This window comes from Thamnophis sirtalis, unplaced genomic scaffold, assembly GCF_051295495.1.
Source record: "Thamnophis sirtalis isolate CommonGarterSnake01/CBP01778 unplaced genomic scaffold, rThaSir2_p1.2 scaffold_8, whole genome shotgun sequence".
Classification (NCBI taxonomy): domain Eukaryota; kingdom Metazoa; phylum Chordata; class Lepidosauria; order Squamata; family Natricidae; genus Thamnophis; species Thamnophis sirtalis.
This window is the reverse complement of record NW_028261388.1, coordinates 78,380,967-78,404,076: the sequence shown is the minus strand read 5'-3', so window position 1 is coordinate 78,404,076 and position 23,110 is coordinate 78,380,967. Positions and strand designations below refer to the sequence as shown.

Genomic DNA, 23,110 nt, shown 5'->3' with positions numbered 1-23,110 from the left:
CGCGGTTTTGTCGGTGAACCCTTTAAGCCAGGTTTGTCAAACGGGGCCCGCAGACCGGATGCATCACACACAGACCACAGCTCTGCAAAAGGGGGAAATGTTGTGAAATGCCGTGTGGCACAGGGAGTGACACCCATGTTTTAAGCATACACAGACCTTACCTGAGTAGTTTAAATATGATTTACATTAACGCTGGGGTGAAATTAAAAAAAAAAATACAGCATATTAGAAATGCTTTACTTCATGTTTTCCAGATTTGCTATAGAAGTTTGTATGTGAGACACCATTACATACTACTAAAAAAATAGAATTGGTGATCAACACAAATCTCTCTTGTTTGATAATTTCAGTTCTTTTTAATCAGTGCTAAACATTTCTTCGCCCTTTCTCAATCAAGAGATTGGACTTTCTCTTTTGAAACCCTGAAAAGGTCAGTATGATTTTACTTGGTAATTTTTAATTTCTTTCTGAAAGTAGCAAAGTTTATTGGATGGTACGTATTATAATTACAAAAATACTGAACTAAAATAACCAATAGATCAACTTGCCCACAATGGGTGGATTTCAACTCCCAGAATTCCCCAGCTAGAATTTTGGAGATGGAAGTCTACACTTTTAGAGAATGTCTTGGTATACAAGTTGAGGAAAATCTAACATTATTGTATAGGTTGAGTCATGAAAAGAAAATAGGACTTTTACCATATTTTAGAATACCACTGGTTGGTTGTGTATAATGGAAGCTATACAACAGTCTGTGTGCCACAGTTGGGGAATGCTTCAGTAAATGCATAATGTCTAGTTAATATACAGAATATAGCATATAAAGAGCAAGTTGGAAGGGATCTTGGAGATCCTACTCAAGCAGGAAATCCTACATCATTTCAGACAAGTGTTTGTCTAGTTCAGTGGTAGTCAACCTGGTCCCTACTGCCCACTAGTGGGCGTTCCAGCTTTCATGGTGGGCGGTAGGGGTTTTGTCCAATACTGAAGTACTTTCCTTTTTTAAAACTTAATTGACTTTTTAAAAAAATTTCATAGCATTATTTAAAAACATTTTCATTAGGTTTTCATAAAATCACCATTACTGTGGAACCGGTGGGCAGTTAGAAAATTTTACTACTAACAGAGATACAAAAGTGGGCAGTAGGTATAAAAAAGTTGACTATCCCTGGTCTAGTCTCTTCTTAAAAGCCTCTTCAATATTCTTACACCCATCTAATATTTTCTGATGTGAAATATTAGGGTCACTAGATGCTAGCTACAAAAGGAAAGGATAAGATTGACTTCTATTCCAAATACTTTTTTTCTTTCAATTTTTTTATAATGGGAAAATACGGAGAGAAGGAGGAAAAAGTATAGGGTAAATGGGAAAGGGGGAAATTGTTGATTTCTAACCCTTTTTAGTGCAGTAGAATAAAGTTATACATTCATGCAATCTCAACTTTTTACTTTTACATAGTATATACTAGCCATTTCGGTAACAACAAGCCTATCTAATTAGCAAAACCCAAAATGAAAGTTTCATTTTTTTTCCACCTCAAGCACAAACTCCAAAAGCAATTTCCAAAGAGAAACAAAATTAATTGTATTCTTTTTTAAAAAAAAAAATCAAAGGAGTCAATTTAGGCATTTCTGTTAACTCCATCAACTTTTGCAGCCATTCATTCATTCTTGGAATCAAAGTGTCCCTCCATTCCCTTCCAAATACTAATTTCAAAATAATCATTGTCTCTGTTGTCAAAGAAAGAGGATGAAGATCATTTTAAATTCTGCATCTATCATGGTTCAGATGGAAAATGGATTATATTAAAGTTATTTGGATATATTTTGCTAAAGAATTGACAGGTGTGATGCCCATGGCTAATTAGTTTCAGCTGAATGTATTTGGATTCAGATTCGTCTACTGATTTTAACTGAATTCCCTACTATGCTTTTCTTATTACCGCAGAATAATGTGAATTGAGAAAATGGATCATAGGTGAAAGAATAACTGAAAAGAGAACCAATAATGGTTTCAAAATGTAAACCACATCAAGATTAATGTAGATAATTTTTGAGTAAGTCATTTCTCTACATGACATAACTAGTATGGAAGAAGTTTGGTTCTGTGCTTCCTCTTGAATTGAAGAGTTTATCTGACCTCACAGAGTTCAGCATATTAGTTTTTATTAGTATATTATCTGCACCTCCACTTCTGATAAGAATCCCACAAGCCTGTTAACTTCTGTACATAATAGAGCTGCCAGGGGTACAGCCTAGAAAATAATAATGTCTTTTTATAGATACTGAACCCATTACAATTGTGCCTGTCTTTGTTCTCTTTTGGTTTATTTCCAGTCCCCCTGCTGTAGAGTAAAATGAGACTCTTTTCAATTCCATTAAGTAGGAGGAAATCCTATGTAATAGACAGGAGAAAGCAAGTGAGAACTTTCTCCTTTATATTATGGTGACCCTAATATGAGATAAATTACCCACAATATATTTCTTCATTTCTCCCAGGCTACATACCTATTAATCTGAAATCAAGCTAATGAAAAAAGTTTTGTCATATAGTATGAAAGCAAGTAAAGGTAGACAAGGTGTCACTGAAGCTAAAATGGCAGAGTTTGGAATAAGTTTAATTTTATGATAGCATGTGAGAAAATTCAGAGCTGGCGGGATAATGTTTTAGTGCAGAAGGCTACTCCCTTAAGTTTAAAACTCTCCTTTTGGGAGGGGAATTGGTCCTTCAGTAGCCAACAATATTTAATTAATTTTAATCCATTGTTCAAGAGAATCAGAAAAAAGCAAAAACTTACAAACTTCATCCAATTATGTGATGTTACTCTACTTCTGAAAAATAAGCTCCTGATCTATAAAAGATATCTAGCCTCTGAAGAAAGTAGAATCTGGAAAGATTTCATCAGTGACATAGAGGCCAGACAAATAATTTTCTTCTATATATTTTATTATTTAGAAATATCTAAAACAAAGAGCTGGATTGCTTTCACCTACTTGTGAGCGTCAAAGCATTTTTTGTGTTAAAAGTAGCTTAACCAACATTTGATGCCCTTAAATGCTTTCTACCAACCTTTTATTACAATAGCTATGATAGCTTTTTCTCCATTTTTCAAGAAAACACTCTACAGGTGAAACTCGAAAAATTAGAATATCGTGCAAAAGTTCATTTATTTCAATAATGCAACTTAAAAGGTGAAAATAATATATGAGATAGACTCATTACATGCAAAGCAAGATAGTTCAAGCCATGATTTGTCATAATTGTGATGATTATGGTTTACAGCTCATGAAAACCCCAAATCCACAATCTCAGAAAATTAGAATATTGTGAAAAGGTGCAATATTCTAGGCTCAAAGTGTCCCTTTAATCAACTAATTAAGCCATAATACCTGCAAAGGGTTCCTGAGCCTTTAAATGGTCTCTCAGTCTGGTTCAGTAGGAATCACAATCATGGGAAAGAATGCTGACCTGACAGTTGTGCAGAAAACCATTATTGACACCCTCCATAAGGAGAGAAAGCCTCAAAAGGTAATTGCAAAAGAAGTTGGATGTTCCCAAAGGGCTGTATCAAAGCACATTAATAGAAAGTTATGCGGAAGGGGAAAGTGTGGAAGAAAAAGGTGCACAAGCAGCAGGGATGACCGCAGCCTGGAGAGGATTGTCAGGAAAAAGCCATTCAAAAGTGTTGGGGACTTTCACAAGGAGTGGACTGAGGCTGGAGTCGGTGCATCAAGAGCCACCACACACAGACGGATCCAGGACATGGGCTTCAAATGTCGTATTCCTCTTGTCAAGCCGCTCCTGAACAACAAACAACGTCAGAAGCCTCTTACCTGGGCTAAAGAAAAACAGACCTGGTCTGTTGCTCAGTGGTCCAAAGTCCTCTTTTCTGATGAGAGCAACTTTTGCATCTCATTTGGAAACCAAGGAACCACAGTATGGAGGAAGAATGGAGAGGCACACACTGCAAGATGCTTGAAGTCCAGTGTGAAGTTTCCACAGTCTGTGTTGATTTGGGGAGCCATGTCATCTGCTGGTGTTGGTCCACTGTGCTTCATTCAGTACAGCCATCTACCAGGAGATTTTGGAGCACTTCATGCTTCCTTCTGCAGACGAGCTTTATGGGGATGCTGACTTCATTTTCCAGCAGGACCTGGCACCTGCCCACACTGCCGAAAGGACCAAAACCTGGTTCAATGACCGTGGGATTACTGTGCTTGATTGGCCAGCTAACTCGCCTGACCTGAACCCCATAGAGAATCTATGGGGCATTGCCAAGAGAAAGATGAGAGACATGAGACCGAACAATGCAGAAGAGCTGAAGGCCACTATTGAAGCATCCTGGTCTTCTATAATACCTCAGCAGTGTCACAGGTTGATAGCTTCCATGTGATGCCACATTGAGGCAGTAATTGCTGCAAAAGGGGCCCAAACCAAGTACTGAGTACATATGCATGCTTATACTTTTCAGAGGTCCAATATTATTCTATGTACAATCCTTGTTTTATTGATTGCATGTAATGTTCTAATTTTCTGAGATTGTGGATTTGGGGTTTTCATGAGCTGTAAGCCATAATCATCACAATTATGACAAATCATGCCTTGAATTATCTTGCTTTGCATGTAATGTGTCTATCTCATATATTAGTTTCACCTTTTAAGTTGCATTACTGAAATAAATGAACTTTTGCACAACATTCTAATTTTTCGAGTTTCAACTGTAGCTGAAATTCAATTCTGAGAGTATATAGCAGTTGTGGATATATAACTATGTAGAATGAACATTGTGAAGTGAAATTATTTCGTCTGAGGCAACCTGGAACAGCATAAACCTTTGGACTCGTCAATAATGATGCAAGATTGTACCATAAATAAGAGAAGACAAAGATCTGGGGAACAGGATTTGTTTTGGGAAAAAGTTAATTTTTTTTTAATCGTAGTAATGGCTTTTACTGTACTCTCTGTGCTTCCCACTTCAAATTTATTTAAATGGTGCTCAGACAGGAATTCAAGGACAGCACACACAAAAATAGCTCTCCCATGCTTGATTTTTCACTTCATAGAATCTTTGTCCTAATAAGAGTGTTATACCGCGCAAGAAAAGTAGCAAACTTATTTAATCTTTTTAAGTTTTAAATTAGCAAACAAATGTGACATACTTCGGTGGTCACAAAATATTAAAATGAGATGCTGCTGATCTCTATCAATTCTCTGTAGAAGTTATCTACCATAGTTGTGGCTAAGAATAACCTCTTCCAAGTTGACGAGCTTCCATCCTGTTCCTCTTTGATGTTAAACCAAGATGCTTTATCTATCCAGCGGGCATGATACAAATACAGTGTGTATATGAGTTGGTATAGGTTTTGGGATGATGGAGAGACTATTTTTAAGGGGGAAACAGTAAAAACAGCACAAGCTCATTAATAGGAAGCATTTTTTACATTTAATTAAAGGGTGGAAGGATAAAACAAGTTTCAGTTGAGAAATATCATTCCTGAAGATACTGCTGTTAAAGAATGTAAGGGATGAGGGTTTACTGCTTCAGTATATCTTTATGTAGACAAGGGAAAGGAATGCTTCTCGTGCAAAAATCCTGTACTGTGTATCCTTTCCTGCTTTTTGATGTACTAAATAACACAGTAGTGGTAGGATTGGGGGTTAAGTATTAGTTACACGGAAATGTGTAGCTGAAGTGTTAATTGATTCCCTCTTTCTTTTCAATTCCACAGGTGTGTGAGTGTGTACACTGTAAGTGATTGAACAGCTCATAAGTTGCACAAACAATAGCTGGATATATCATTAATGTTTATGAGGGTTAACAAGTTTATAAATAGTCCATTTCCCAGGTACTTTTGACAATGACTCAATCAGATGTTGGCATGTTAAAGGAGCATTTCAGTGAACTGCTATTTTTACTGACTAAAAAAGTGTCATAGAAAGCCAATTATTATGGATGAGAACAAGTCACATCTCATTCTAGCATTTAAATTTTTCTGAACAGGCAATTTAAATGAGGCTATGTCTTTGTTGTGAAGTTCCCAAGAGATGACCTAACTAATTTACGGTCCTCGAGACAAAGTTAAAAAAAAAACATTCATTTATTAGCATTAACATCTTGGCTTGATCTTCTGTGGGGCCTAAACTGGCTTTCGCTTAATTGCGTTTGAACTTTACTCCTCTATCTCCACCCATCTGTCATATGTCATACATCATATTCACGAACTAGGTTGCAGAAATATGAGATCCCACTCTGGCCGAAAGTATGCATGGAATCCTCCCTCGAATGCCAACCTGATAATAGTCATAGCAACACTTTAGAAGTTCGCATCTGTATTGTAAGAATATTTAAATAAGGTGCAACAATTTATTTCCTTCTGGTAGAGTTGTATTTTATACAATGTATGCTGGGTAGTTTATAGAAATACATATTAGAGGTAAAATAAGTAAGAAAGTAAATATAGGCATATTTATTATATGAAAATAAAGAGCCAAAGTGGTACACAGGTTAGGGTATTGTGCTTGGAGAGATAAAGATTTAAATTGCCAATGGACCATGGAGTTCACTGCGTGAGTTTGGACCAATCATTCTGTCATTCTATCCATTCAGAAGATGATTATTCTTGAGATAAAAGAAAGGGGACTACGATGAAATTTGTTTTGAAAATTCTAAGGAAAAGACAGGGCATAACATTGTGCATTTTCTTAAATTATATTACTGATTTTATTCATTCCGTGATGCTGGTTAAATCACTACAAAATACAATAGATTGATGGTTTGGTGAATTACATGAGGTAAAGACCAAAACCATTGGAAGTTTATAGTTTGGGGGATGTTCTGGTAATCTCACTGGGACCTTATGTTCTGATTAGGCAAGAAAAAGTATGTAAGTACTTCAAAAGGCAGATTTGAGAGAATGTAAGCATAACATTATATGAATAGAATTATTATCATGATATATAATGTAGTTATGATCAAGAATTTCAAGATGTCTATATATCTACTTGCAAATGTGAGAATAATCTATGGCTTCTGCTAATGCCTTACAGGTGGCTTATATTGTAAATTCAAGTAGATCTGAAATGAATTGTTATCTTTAAAAACTAGTAGCAATGTCCCAGCAGTCGGATAACTAATATAGTTTAAAGCTAGGACATAGAATTGTCATCTTATTTCCCACTCCCATTTATACTTTCAGCACTATCTTTAGGATAGCATTAATACAGTGACTTTAAACTGGAATCTAAGAAAACCTCGGAGGCATGTGTGTTATTTTATGACATTTATATAGAGTATATATCACTAAAAGTTAGAAGCAAGCCAAACCAATCTTCTGTTAGCAGATGTCTGTAAAAATAGGTCAACTTTGTTACTGCAGTGGAATGCTGCACTCTTACCCTTTGAATGCAGAATACTTTTACAACAAATGGAAATGTGCTGTTATCATTCTTGAACTCATGCTTCTTCTAAATCTCATGGAAAGTTCCTTTGTTCTAAAGACATTCCCACATTTTTTTAAAGACCAAAGAGTACTTGCTAGTCACCTTCATGTCTGAAAATACCTAAACCTAGTATCACGTAACTCATAAAACTAAACCATGATTTCTCAGAGATGATTCTTGCATGTACCGCTGTTTTGCTCACATTATTATAGCAGCAAATAATGAGTGGTCTATATAGTTGTCTGTCACAAGAATAACACTGGAGGCTGAACCTGAAGCACAATACTTTTTAACAGGATTAGTTACACAAACTATTTGAGAGTGGCCTGATGGCCTAGAGGTTAAAGGTTTAAGGGGTTTATTAAACTTGTATGCCACCCTATTCCCAAAGGGACTCAGGGTGGCTAACAAACCAAGGGGAAGGGAACAATACAAGAACAAACAAAACGAGAAACAAATTACAAAGAACAGTTTTTAAAAAACTCACAACAGTCACAACAATTCGAGTGGGGCTGGGAACTCATCAGCCCCAGGCCTGCCGGAACAGCCAGATCTTGATGGCTTTGCGGAAAGCCTGAAGGGTGGTGAGAGTCCGAATCGCCACGGGGAGGTCGTTCCAGAGGGCCGGAGCAGCCACAGAGAAGGCCCTCCTCCGAGTGTTAAGACACTCGCCTTCCACTCATAAGGTAGAGAGTTCAATCCTAGATAGTGGCAGCTGTTTCTCTCCTAGGGCACAAAGGGGAAAAAAATATCTGGAGTCACAATGCCACTCCGTGTGGGCATCCAGTCAATAAACACTCAGCTCCATCCATTTGTCCTGACTGTACCCCAAATTAAGGGATTATAGCAGAGGTGGGTTCCTACCAGTTCGCACCTATTCAGTAGAACCGATTCGTCAAATCTACTGAACCGGTTAGAAGAGGTTCCACCAGTGGACCCGGAAAGCAGGCCACATCTATAGAAGAGGTTCCAAAAATTTTTGAAATCCACCACTGGATTGCAGGGCCCTAAAAAGGGAGTTACACAAGCTATTTGAATTTGTCAGGAGTGATTAAAATGGATGAAATAAATACATTGTTGTTGTTGTAATAGGAATATTATGAATAATCAAATGCTTTCCAAGTAGCAGGGAAACATTGATTTGACAAACTGTTTGAACACATTGACAGGACTAAAAAGATTGTATCAGCGTTTTCAATAACAAAAGATGCTTTTCACCCCTTATTGTTGAAAGCCTAAATTGATGCAATTTTGTATTTTAGAATTCTTAAGGAAATTTAGGGCAAAACTACACAATACCTTTTATAGTATAATAATCTACAGTAAGACATAGATTCTTGAGACTTATAGTGAACACTGAAATCAAATTTAATACATTTGATATAAAATGTTTTATTATGCAAACTGAAATTTAATGAGTTTTTTTTCATTTTCTAAAGATGGAGATTTTATATTATAACAGAGATTTTTATAAAAAGACATTCCTTTGATATCCTTTTGCTTTAAAATATGAAATACAGAGATTGAAAAGAAATCTAAATCATCCATTATTTATTAGTACTTTTAAAATCTATAGAACAAATACACGCAAGCCAACACTTACATTTTTTCCAAATGCTGTGATGTAAATATAGAAACCAAAAGCACATATATGTGTCCATGCTGTATTAGAAACAATTACTTTAAAGTAGATATTAGGATTCATGTGGATGAAAATACATGCACTTAAGATTTGGAAAACTAAATAAGCAAAACAGAATTTAGTAGATTTTCTCATTCATTTAATACGATTATTTACTAGTGCTAGAACTTCTTCCTAAATACAGGCTAACATACTAGGGACCTTAATTACATAGCCTACTGAGAAGATTAATATCCAGGGATGACAAATGGACTCCTCCTTTCTCCAAAAATAAAACTTTGTTTGAAAACACAGACATTATTGAAAGAGGCTGCAAGTTTCCAACATTGCATGTAAGTAAAGAGAAATTGGCTCAGTGGGGATGTGCAAATAGTGCAGCATTTATCATATCCTCCACTGGGCTGAATAAAAGAATGATGATTGGGGAATGTTTTGTATGTTATAGCTATGTGAAATCTGCCATCAAACTGTTGGACTGCTTGCAACAGGGAGTAAGGGAAAATTTCATTGCTATTAAACCCAGATCTTTGGACTACTGGCTCTGGGGTGATGAGAGTTATAATTCAGCATACGTGTGTGCATGCTCAAGGCCTTAAACCAAGTGTTAAATCTTTCATCATCTTGTATGCTGGCATTTTGTTTTTTACTTTAGAATGGTGCAAAAATAATAGCCATGGTCCTTTTTTTTAAGGGCCTCAGGGGTGTATCTATAAGTATACATTAATTCTTCAAAAGGCTTGGGGGCACATTATTTGCAACTGTGCAACTTTATCTAGGAAAAATAAACTGCTTAGAATTTTATTCAGTTTCAAAATCTTGAAGGTTCATCAGCGCCATCCTGTGGAAAGCTTTGTAAATGCGCAACTGAGCTTAAACTGTTAGAAAAACAATATTGTGCGTTAATAAAATGCCTGACATTCTGTCAGTCCGCTAACAGCATTGTGAGAAGCAAACAATAATTAAATAATGGTCAGAAATCCAAACTGGTTGTAGTTTTAGGATAGCTGCCTGCTAGAAAAATTGTACTTTCCAAATGAAATATCAAAAATTAAAGAGGAAAAGTCAGTAGAATTCCCCCCCCCCCCGTTGAGAGCACCCTATTGAGATTCTTTATAGCTGTATCAAGGCAAGATTGTGTATTTTTTAATTATTAATTTGCAGTTTCTCTTGTGTTTTTTTTATGTAGCAGAAGGTACCAGTATATATTTTTTTGCAATCTCTTTTTTTATTTTTAAACATTAAAAAAACAATATTAAAAAAATGATCTCATCCATTACATACAGCATGTCGTTTGGTTACAAGTGTTTTTGCATCCATATTCTCAATTGCATTTACAATCACAGATTTTTCATCTAATATAAGTAAATACCTCACTTTCATTGTACAGTGTATATTCAATTACAATTAATATTTTTTTTCAATAAACCTAATTCCCTTACATTCTTGATTGTCTTTTTAATAACAATATACCTTTATATAGTCACAGATCGCGATATGAAAGAGATTTACCAACCATTTATATTTGAATATCACTGTTTTCAATTATGTATAATTCCACCAATCAACTATCGAGTATGTTTATGTTCATTATTGTCCTTGTACATCATACATTCAAACAAAGATGTTATTCCTTCATTTTTCAACAAGGTATTCTAAATAGTCGTTTCATATATATACCAATTTTTAATTACTTTCGTTATTAAAATTATTATCAACAACAAGATATTTTTACAATATATTCTTAGAGTTATACATTATATCACCAATCCTCTATCAAGTATACATAAATTCATTATTATCCTTATCCTTTTCAAAACCAAAAAGTTCTAAAGTATTCAATTCATATATGTATCAGTCTTTCATTGTATCATTGATAATCTATTTCACAGCATAATTGTATTATCACTTAGCTCCTTCAGTTAAGAGACCAGTATTGATCACTTCACAAAATCATTTCTGCACACATATAAGATGGGGATTATGGCTTGCCTTATCCACCACCCACATTTTCACTAGAGAGTAAGGGCAGCAAGCATTCTAAGGTGCCTGTATTTCAGTTACTATCCTCATACCTTTAGAATACCCAAGATCAGACAAAGGCTTTCCTGTGACTAAGCAAGAATACTAGCCATGTCCCAGGTTCTAGAGTAGTCATGCCAGTATTTCCCTTGCAGCAACAACACTGCAAAGTGTTGCTGCAGCAGAGGTGGGTTCCTACCAGTTCGCACCTATTCGGTAGAACCGGTTCGTCAAATCTACCGAACCGGTTAGAAGAGGTTCCACCAGTGGACCCGGAAAGCAGGCCACACCTACAGAAGAGGTTCCAAAAATTTTTGAAACCCACCACTGGTCCTTGGATATGATTATTCTACACTATCATGCTCCTATTTATAAAACTCAGTGCCTCTGTGAAAGGTAAGGATGACTACTGCGTTTGTGGTGCAATCAGAACATTTTGTGTGTTGAAGTTGTTTTAACGCAAACCAAAGATGCCTTTTAAAAAACAAGTTTACATCCTATTCTTATGCATGCCAGTGCTGTGTGTGAGGTAATTTAAGGTGGTTCTGACAAGTGTCGTCAGCATCTTCATATCCGGTCACATGGGCGGCAAGCCACTCCCATCTGGTCACATGGGCGGCAAGCCACTCCCACAAAGGAGGCCACACCCACAGAGTAGGTTCGAACAATTTTTGAAACCCACCACTGTGCTGCAGGTATAGAAAACACAGGCCTTCTTTAGGGATTCACTGACCACAGATAAAGCTAAGCAGTAAGAGAGAGTATTACCATACATGAGCTGAGGTGGCGCAGTGGTTAGGGTGCAGTACTGCAGGCCACTTCAGCTGACTGTTATCTGCAGTTCAGCGGTTCTAATCTCACCGGCTCAAGGTTGACTCAGCCTTCCATCCTTACGAGGTGGGTGAAATGAGAACCCAGACTTTGGGGGCAATATGCTGAATCTGTAAACTGCTTAGAGAGGCCTGAAAGCCCTATGAAGCGGTATATAAGTCTAACTGCTATTGCTATTGCTATGCTTCCCTTTCTCCATTTTATGAGCCCGATTGTTTGTGACGAAACATGTGGCACAAAGATCAGAAGCCAGCCAGCACATGCAACCCTATCTATGACTGAAAATCTTGCTAAAGCTGGTAAGACAGATTGTTGTCCCAGAGCTTTGGTTTTTATGAGGATTATTGCCCAAGCACACACAAAGTACTTTAAAAATATTAAAGGGCTATATGAAATATTATAGATGGGAATCTAATAATAATTAAGAGTGACTGCATAGCGGCCAAGACTGTCAGATCTTTTCTTCAGCTTAAATGGATTTCTCAACTAATCAGTTTTCTCGGAGATTTATTTGTAGCGTCGGTAAACTGCATGTTTAATCCCTTGTGTTATAATACACTCGAATTCTGTTATATGGGATTAAAAATAAATGAGACCCTCCAAGAAACCAGTGTTCAGCAGGTTGTTTCATAACAGCCTATGAGTGACATCGGAGTTAGTGCTTGGAAAAAAAACCAAGTGCTATTTTCTTCTCAATATGTTAATTGCTAGAAAGAAAACTCGGTGCTCATCTTGGATAAAAATATTCTCTGTGAAATGTAACAAATTATTAGTGTTTTAAAAAATCAAACCTGTTACAATTACATATGATGTTTCTAAAAGAACATGTTTTATTTTTTAAAGCCTTGACAACAAAAAATTTTAAAGCCTTAACAACATCTTCAAGCCAACATCTGTCAAAGCAGCCATTATAGCTTACAAAATATTGGGAGTGTAAGTTACATGCATGCAACAAAAGCAGAGTATAAAGCATTTAAAGCTGAAACTTTTATTTCTTCATCCTCCTAATTATACCCCTTAGCATAATTTTTTTCATTCTCATAATAGCCTGTGAAGGAGTCTTAGGCTTTGCCCTGTGGAGTTTATATCTGAGTCTGAATTGGAAACCATTTCCTAGTCCAAGTTTGATACCCTAAATCAGTGATGGCTAACCTTTTTTTTCCTCGGGTGCCAAAAGCACATGCACGCACACAAGCAATGGGTGGAAACTAATCAAGGACAGAAGAAACTTATAATGCCTTGGTAAGGCCACACTTGGAATACTGCATTCAGTTTTGGTCGCCACGATGTAGAAAAGATGTGGAGACTCTAGAAAGAGTGCAGAGAAGAGCAACAGAGATGATTAGGGGACTGGAGACTAAACATATGAAGAACGGTTGCAGGAACTGGGTCTGTCTAGTTTAATGAAAAGAAGGACTAGGGGAGACGTGATAGCAGTGTTCCAATATCTCAGGGGTTGCCACAAAGAAGAGGGAGTCAAACTATTCTCCAACGCACCTGAGGGTAGAACAAGAAGCAATGAGTGGAAACTGATCAAGGAGAGAAGCAACTTCTCAGTTCTGAGGAGACATTTCCTGACATTTAGAACAATTAATCAGTGGAATAACTTGCCTCCAGAAGTTGTGAATACTCCAACACTGGAAGTTTTAAGAAGAAATTAGACAACCATTTGTCTGAAGTGGTGTAGGGTTTCCTGCCTAAGCAGGGGGTTGGATTAGAAGACCTCAAAGGTCCTTTCCAACTCTGTTATTCTATTCTAGTCAAGAGAGAAAGATATCCAAACTGGTGTCTTTCTTGATGTAGGTAACATCATAGCAATGATTATTCTTGGAGACCCTGGTAGATAAATGTATTTGGGAATGATTGTCAGAAAATGTTGTACTCAAAGTTTCATGGTTCATTGGAAAACAATGAAAACTGAAAGGTCAGGGGGAAAAATATGTGAGGAAATCATTCAAATTCAGATTTGCTATTATAAAGCCTTTCAGAAAATGCCAGAGCAGACAAATCGTGTGTGAAAACTAAATTTCATGTTTTATTAATACGCTGTCTGCTACTTGTTATTCTTTATATTTTTTTTCCATGTGTATTAAATGCTTAGTAGATATGCATTCAAGAAGTTTGCAAAGCAAAAATGTGCTCCAGAAATGTCATAATTCAGTTCACTTAATTTTTGTGTTGTAGCTAATTAGAATAAATCCACTCTTTGAGAAGCTATCTCTCTCTCCCTCCCCCCCCCACCCCCAAGATATTTGACAAGAGACTGGAAAAAATGCAAACCCAGGTTATTTTGCAACTTGAAGCACAGCTTGTGGCCAGTACCTTTGAAGTCTTTCTTCATAATAGAAATTACTTACTACCCACCACTAAGCCTGAGTTTGTTCATTCATCTGCTTCTCTTTCCCCATGGTGCTTGAAGCATATTGTTTATCCTGCTGCTTGGTAGCTCCGGCTGTGTTTGCAAATGAAGATAAATAGAATTAGAAGAGCTTATTTACTACAAGTACATTGTAGCCTGGTGAAGAGGTCAGAGCAGCTCATACACAGTTCCCGAGTGTCCTTTCTAACAGGTTGGCTCTAAGGGCCTCGTGTATTTGTGCAGTGGAAAAGTGGAATTGGGGGTGGTGTATTAGAGAATTGCATGCCTAAACACAAATTAAGCACATCACCTTGTTAAGTATGTTACTTTATCTGTTATTTGATTAGTCTAACATGGTTAACACAAGGTGGGAAACAGGAGATGCATTGCTACATTTCCCTTTGGACCTGGGTACTTGAGAGACCGCCTGCTGCCAATTACCTCCCAAAGACCCATTAGATCGCACAGGGTCGGCCTCCTCCGGGTTCCGTCTACCAGCCAATGCCATCTGGCTACGACCCGGGGGAGGGCCTTCTCTGTTGCAGCTCCGGCCCTTTGGAACGAACTCCCCGCGGAGATTCGGACCCTCACCTCTCTCCTGGCCTTCTGAAAAGCTGTTAAAACCTGGCTGTGTCGGCAGGCCTGGGGTTAATGAGCTCCCTTCCCCTCTCGACAGGTGTGGTTGTTGGTTATCTTAAATGCTTGTCTTGTATTTGTATGTTCCCTTCCCCGCTTGAGTTGTTCGCCGCCCTGAGTCCCTGTAGGGAATAGGGCAGCATATAAATAAAACAAACCTCAACCTCAACCTTTGATTTTCCAGAAAACGTCTGAAGGTAGCAATAGTATCTACCAAACCTGCCATGAAGGTTCTGTTTTTTATACTTACTGGAGTTCAGCTCTACTGGACAACTTAAAAAGGAGGAGGGGTGGAGTGGAAAAAAGGAGAGGAATGATGAATATTGTAAATATAGAAGGAGTAGAAAGATGGAGAAAAGTCCCAGCTAGTTCGATTGTCTGTTAATCCTTCGCACTGATAAAACACATTTTCTGTTTGACATTGTGTTCATAAGGGTAATGGCTACTGCTCTTGTGTTAGTGACTGGAACTAGCTTATATATTTATTTTAGTTAAATTAGAAACAAGTAGCAATAGCGATTGCAGTTAGACTTATATACCGCTTCATAGGGCTTTCAGCCCTCTAAGCGGTTTACAGAGTCAGCATATCGCCCCCACAGCCTGGGTCCTCATTTCACCCACCTCGGAAGGATGGAAGGCTGAGTCAACCTTGAGCCGGTGAGATTTGAACAGCAGAACTGCAGTCAGCTGAAGTAGCCTGCAGTGCTGCACTCTAACCACTGCGCCACCTCGGCTCAAGTAGTAGAAGACTCTACTGCAGGTAATGTTAGTGCTGGAACTCCTGAGAAAAACAGTACATGGATATGTGACAAACTCTAAACCCAGCTCATTCTTAGTATTTGGCATTTATAATGTATTTGGCTGCAGTTACTAAATCTTGCAGTTCTTGTGAAACAATCAATCAGTGGAAGGAGAATAACAAAAAATATCAGGGGTGTCAAACTCAAGAGACTGGATCTTGCCCGCAAGGTGCTTAGATCCGGCCCACGGGGCCACCCTGGAAACAGCAAAGGACCGGCCCGCGGTGCCTCTGCCAGCAAAAATGGAGCTCCCATTTTTGGCTGCGACTACCCGCTGCAACCCTCTGCCAGCGAAAACAACTCTCTGTCAGCACAGTCCTCCCGAGCTCTGTTTTTGCTGGCAGAGCATTCAGGCCACCACAGGTGCCTACGACATCAAGCTGGCCATCTTGGCTATGCCCACCTGTTCCCCAAGATCAAACACAACCCTGATGCAGCCCACAATAACGTCAAATGACATCCCTGAAATAAATGGATCGCTACTGTAACTGCCAGCTATAACTGTTATTGTTGTAACAATAATGCTCTTCGTTATTTTAATTGTCGCAGATGTTTTTATTCATATTTATGTAGTGATAAACTCTGTAAAAGCTTCGATTTTAAAGAAAAAAACTTCTATAGTTTGCAATGATGCTTCCACTTTTATTTATTTATTTATTTATTTATTTATTTATTTATTTATTTATTTATTTGTACGATTTATAGGCCGCCCAATTATTTATTTATTTATTTATTTATTTATTTATTTATTTATTTATTTATTTATTTATTTATTTATTTATTTATTTATTTATTTGTACGATTTATAGGCCGCCCAATCCCGGAGGACTCCGGGCGGCTTACAACAAAAGAAAAAAAAGAAATAATACAAAATGAAAATTAAAAACAGGTTAAAATCCACACACATACATTCGTTATGATCGGGGCTGGACCTCAACAATGAGGTCAACAGCCCCAGGCCTGCCGGAATAGCCAGGTTTTAACAGCTTATTCCTTTCATTAATTTTTTAAAATCAAAAACACCTTAAAATAATCCTTTTCAGATCACTCAGATGCTTCCCTCTCACGCACTAATTGATTAAGCATGAATAAGGTCAACTACGTTGCATATTATGGCTGTTTTAAGGAAATTAATTTCTAAGCAAGACTATTTTGAAAGTTTGATTATACCTTTCAGATATCTTAATTTTGCTTTATGGCTTCTAGCAAATCAAATTGAGTATATTACTAAATGTTGTCCTTTTATTTTCCAGTCCACCGAAACCAACTGTGTTTATTTCTGGTGTAATTGCAAGGGTAAGTCCTCATTTTCAATAATTTTCAGCTTTTCACTGTGAAAATATGAATTGCAAATGTCTGCTACATTTTTTTAATCAATGATTTTCCTAACCAAGGATGTTGTTTTTGTTATACCAGATAACAGAATTCAGTTGTGTAATTCCCATTATCTTGGAAAAGAAAAATGCTTGTTTATTTAGGCTTTTTAATAGGATGTGAATTACCTCATGAGTTACATATTTAAAAATACTATGAGTTGAACTGTAACTCGCTTTTTTGTTTTTTACAATTTCAATCTCGCCTGTCTTTGTAAATGTTGCCAGGGCAATATATGTCATTAAAACATTAATAGAATTCATAGACAAATGGCAGCAATACAATTATCAGTTTTACAGTTAAAGTTGGAAAATGAAAAGTAAAAATATGCATATTGGAACATGAAGGAAAATAGTTTGTATTCTTCAAAATTTAGCTTGATATCCTGGAGAGTTGGAAAATTTCTAGCCTAGGTTGTGAAAGTAATAGAAATAATGCCTAAAGGTATATTTTGGAAAATAGGGAGTTCTTTCCCAGGCACTGGAAATATAACAAAGTGAATTATAGGAGAATTTTTTTTCAAAAATGAGTGCAGTTTTGTAGCATCTTCTGGTCCCCTAAATCTGTTACATCCTTAGAGCATAAGGATATTGATTGAAAAGGCTTAGGCTTGTGAAAAACACACCAAACATCAGAAATGTACCAGAAACAGACAAATTACATTAGATTATACAAATAACTTTTTCACATAACTACTAAGCAAATAAAAATTCTGAAAGAAATGGATTTTTCTTGCTTACAATATACCTAGGCCTGGCTAAAAAATCATATACTAGCTTTTTAAGTTATACTTCATTTATTTCAATGTATTTACTCCAAATGCAATCAGATGTGTAACCGCTATAAGAGGATCATTTCATTTTTTAAAAAAATAAAGCTTCAGTTTCAGGTGCAAATAATAAGCACACTTCAATTTCGATTTGTGTTTCAAAAAGCCTAGTACATTGGAAGTTCAGCGTTCAATATCTGAAAAGACTTCACTGAATGTTATAGATTTTAATTGATTTAGAATTTGCAGTACTTACTGATTCATTCAGGCATAATTCCTATTCTAAACAGTTCCCACCACTTTAGTATTTATTTATGGAAGTTGAAATTGAGCAAGTCCAACAATCTATTCACAAACATACCTTATGGATTTCTAATGGGCTCATGCTGATATACACTAGCTTTTTGAAGCATAAGTGCTTAGGAGACAAGGTGGGACAAGAATTTGAAGGTCATTTCAGAAAAACTTCATTATTCTTAAAAGCGGGGAGAGACTAATTGTTGATATGTCTGTGTGATGTTTTTAATGCTGATGTGTTCTTTGTTCTTTAATCAGGGTGATAAAGACTTCCCTCCAGCTGCAGCGCAAGTGGCCCACCAAAAACCACATCCCTCTGTGGAAAAACTTCCTCCCCCACAACATGTCAATCAATACATCCATCAGCCCCGTAAATGAATTGCCTGTCCCAGACCAGCCGTGGTGTTTTGCAAATGGAAAGATTTAAGAGATTTCTACTACCAGATCTTTTAAAAATGGGTATCTTCTGCTTTTGCCTTAATTCCTATGGTTTAAATGGTTTTAATGAAGGGGAGGGGAGAGTAGAAAGAGGGGAAATCAATTTGTTCCCAGCTGAAAAGCAGTGTTTTCTGCACTGCCAGTGAAAAATGTTGCGTTCATAGCAACGCAACACACTGTGGATAGATTAGGTTAGTAATTTCTTGGAATGATTATTTTAAGCTTTTTCTATTCTTGGGTATTGGCATTCCAGGAACATGTTAAGGAAGTTGTAATGGCTTATAACTTTTTCTTGCTCTTTTCTAATGAATTTTTTTTAAAAAAACATGTGTGATTCAGATTTCATTTGGATTGTTCTTGTTCTGTTCTTAAATGTCTTTCAGGAAGAACTAGCTGCTTATATATTTTTTAATGAATAATCTGAAATGGCAAAATTTCTCTTGCAATATGTCGTCTTTTAAGAGAATGATCTTGCAACTCTAGCCAAACGTTCTGATTATAGCCTGGCTCTCTGCATTTCTTTCCAGATTAATAGAAGAGTGAGCAAGAAATTAAAAGATTGTATGGCTCTGCTTGTTGCTTTAATTTTTAGATACTCCTGAGGTTTTATCACTTTTTCACCTTTTCAAAAGGGTTTTTACATATGCAGGAATCAGATATGCAGTCTTTCCTACAAATAAAACTGACGATTACGGTACATGGAAAGTTGGCTGAAATGTTTTTTTTTTCCCCTGCGAGTCCTTATGTGCAAGTAGTTCTTTAATGAACCATGAATGCATATTCAGGTTTAAAATACTCTGTGTGTACCTTACAATGCTGTGGATCATATTTAATTATTGCAAGCGTGATATAGCTATACACCGACAACTAAAGTTTTGTGCTAGGTGAATCTGGTGAAAGCCGAAGTAATGTATGTTCATGTTCTGACCCCCCTCGTCCTACACCAAAGCACACCAAGACAGAGATAGGATTTATTAACACACAGACGGGACCTTGGCAGTAAGCCAGCACAGTCCAGACGTTGCCAGCAATCCAGCACAATCCAGGTCTTGGCAGCAAGCCAGCACAGACTATCCTTGGCAGCAATCCAGCCTGCCAAGCTAGCCACGAGAGTTCTCCAACTTTAATGAATATGTTGACTCCTGCAAAGAGCGTATGCACACTCATTCCTTTTATAGTCTTGAGAGGAGCCTAATGACCACCAGCTGAGTTCAATTATCTCCTGTAACTGCGTAACTGCTCCTTACGCCTATTAGCTCTTCAGTGCCGGGCATCCAGGAACAACTCCTTTGGCTCCTCCCCACTGCTCCAATGCATGATGTCGGGATCACACTCCCTTGTCTCCTCCCTACTGGTCCAAGGCTCAGGCTCCTCCTGGTGGCTTGGAGTCAGCACCCTGTCCAGGGTCCTTCACCTCCTCTAGAGCCGACTCATAGGGCCCTTCACTGTCGGAGTCTGGTGGCAGTTCCAACAGCTCCTGCTGGGCCACAACAGTTCATGAGCAAGCAGTGTACTTGCTTCTTTTTCATAGTCAACAGAACCAAGGCCAGCTCTCATGTGATAAGCAATCTCAGATTTCAGTTTGCTGCTGAAAAATCTGTTTCCCTTTGTCAAATGTGTCTGTTACCTTCAGTGGAAGCTAGGTGAGCAGTAAGACACACATCTGAATGCAAACTTTCAGAAGCTATATGTGAAGAATATGAACTGGAGAAAGAAGAAGCAATGTGAGCTACTTAATGAAAGCTGGTCATACATACACAACTATTGCAGCTGCATAACTCTAAAACAATTCAATTCTATATAATTAAATTTCCCTTACTTTTTTATAGGTACTTTCATTTTTAATTGTACACTACATCCCATTTCAATTTTCAAACAAACCATTTTAACGATTTTCAAAAAAAATTAGCTGTTAACGTATCATTGTTATAAGTATTTTCAATCCTTTTGGGCTTAGGGAAACCATTTACTTTTAAGGACCACATGAGAAAGTGGTAAGAAGAAGGAATTTTCATTAAAAAAAAACTTTTCTGGAAATATTGCTAAATAAGAATCTGTAATTAAGTTATTTTGAAACAGATAGAAAATCACAACAGAATCATCTTTATTTTCTTCCACATCATTAGTAATAGAAGAGATACCACCGGTTCACCGACAAATGCACGCTCAACAAAAGCGTGCCGACAAAACCACGGCAAGAAAACCGTGAGTTCTAAATCACGCCAATGAATGAGCGCAGAAGCGCGCCAACAACAGTGCGCTGACAAAAGCGTGCCTTCAACGAACAAGTAATAACCGCGAATTCTGAACCTAACCCTTAACTTAAATCGCGCTTTTGTCGGCGTGTTGTGGATGCGTTGATGACATCACAGTTTTCTCGCCGCGGTTTCGTTGGCGCGCTTTTGCCGTGCGCGCATTTGTCGGGTCACGGATACTGCCCATAGAAACTTTGCAAAATAATAGTCTTTATTTTCTCAGGTTATCATATATACTATTTGGTTTCTCTAGCTCAGATGCTTCTCACATTGTCATTAATCAGATAGGAATCCCAGATAAATCTCACTTTCACACATGAACTAGTATTTTTATTATAGTTACTGACCAGAATTGCAAACAAAAATATAATAAAATAAAAATAGAAAAGATAAAATATTACAATTAGTGGATTTGTCCATGGATAATCAAAGTCTGCCTAACTTTACAGTATAAGGAGATGTAGCTATATTTAAGGAGACTTTTATCATACTGCTCTGATAACAAGAACTACAGATAAGAAAGAATTTCTTGGGTACTTTACCAGATAAGGCAAGTCCTTGTAGAGGGTACAATAGAGCTCGACATGAGCTGTAGTTTCAACAAGCCCTTGTCCACAGGGGCAGAATCTCAGTTTATAGAGGACTTTTTTTGTCTCCAAAACACAGCCCTATTGTTGAACACTATGATAAATAGCCAAGACATATACCACTGTGTGTGCCTGCAATCAAAGAGACTGTAAGCAGTTTAAACTTCACTTAGCCAAATGTAGTTTATCAGCCATATAGAGTAGCTCTTCAGAGATTTTTTAAATCTGGTTTAGCTGCTTGCCTGCAGGTCATTCTATATTGCTAGTAAATTCCATATGAATTAAAGATTGCAGAAGTGCTTAATTACTCCCAACTCCCAAAAAGTCTAATGAAAGTTAACAACATGGTGTAGATTTATAAAAGGCTGGCAGTGCAATTCTTTACATTTCTCCCTGGAAACAGTCCTTTATTTAAATGTGTCTTGTTCCATGTAAGCGGATGTAAGATTGCATTAAACTAACTGAACTTCAATTGAATTACTGTCAAGGAAAGTCTTAATTTACCCAGTTGGGCTATGAGAACCTTCTGTGCAATGTAATCATTGACATAACCATATTATGTTAAGTATAAATAGTCTTCTCTTTAGAGAACATGGCATGTTCTTTAGGTTGAAAACATGATAATGTAATTACAGCATTAAGGTTATAAATTGTTTAGTAAAATTTGAACTTTGCTTTAAAAATTAAAGCTGAAAAAAATGAACGTTAGAGGGATATTCTACTAGACATTTCTCCCCATTGCAAAGAATTGAAAATTTCAATATCCTATAAGAAAAAAGGCAAAAAACTCCAAGGTAAGTTAATGCAAATAGGTACGGTAGTAGTGGTTAGAATTGAAATACATGTAACTTTTACAGTAATCACACTTAAAACCCTTTAATCTGTTACCATTTGTAATACAAAAATAGCTTCATAATAAGTATTGGAGTGGCTATCCATTGTGATATGCAAAAAGATAAACTAATCAATTTCCCAAATAGATAGTACAATGAAACACAATCCCCAAACAATTCTTATAGAACAGATAATTCTGTTCTTACTCTGAGGTCAGGGACTCAGCAGATAGGAGAAAAATCTAGGCTTCGCACACTCTTCAGTGAGTAAGATCTCTTGGCTTGAACGTTCCATCCCAAGCAAACTGATAACTTTCTTCAACATTGGAAAAGTTGTGATAATCACTGCATGGTGATTATGGCTGGTATGTTGACTGAAAAAAGGAGCATCTGGGTCTGCTTCATTGAATAGGGGTGTTAATGCCATTGTATCGAACTTCAAAAAAACCCTATCCCACTAGAAATATTTTATTGGACTCTATTAATGCCAGCATTTACAGCCCAACAGGGGAATGAAAGTATTTTACATATAGATAACTGTTCTGACCCCCCTCCTCCGTCCAGTAACGACTGCCGAGACAAGCTTAACTGGAATGTACTTTAATAGCAAGAAACCAAAACCTCGGTGGCTGTAAGCCAAGCATAACAAACAGATAAGGACCTTGGCAGCAACTCAGACAAACTCAGGCAGCAATAAACACAGATAAGGCTTGGCAGCAATCCAGCCTGCCAAGATCACAGTAATGTCCTCCGACATTCAATCCTGCGTTGACTTCTGCAAAGAGGGGCGTGTGCACAAGTAGCTTTTTATAGTCTGGAGAGGAGCCTA

General features: G+C 37.2%; 1 protein-coding gene across 1 annotated transcript in view; it reads left to right on the top strand.

Moving 5' to 3' along the window:
* DAP (death associated protein) overlaps positions 1–19,311 on the top strand; it is a 36,696-nt gene extending 17,385 nt beyond the window's left edge. The window contains exons 3-4 of the mRNA XM_087721963.1: positions 16,982–17,024; positions 18,427–19,311. Coding sequence (XP_087578089.1) covers positions 16,982–17,024; positions 18,427–18,546 — 163 coding nt within the window. The 3' untranslated portion in view covers positions 18,547–19,311. The remainder of the gene's footprint in view (positions 1–16,981; positions 17,025–18,426) is intronic.
* Positions 19,312–23,110: the final 3,799 nt, after the last annotated feature.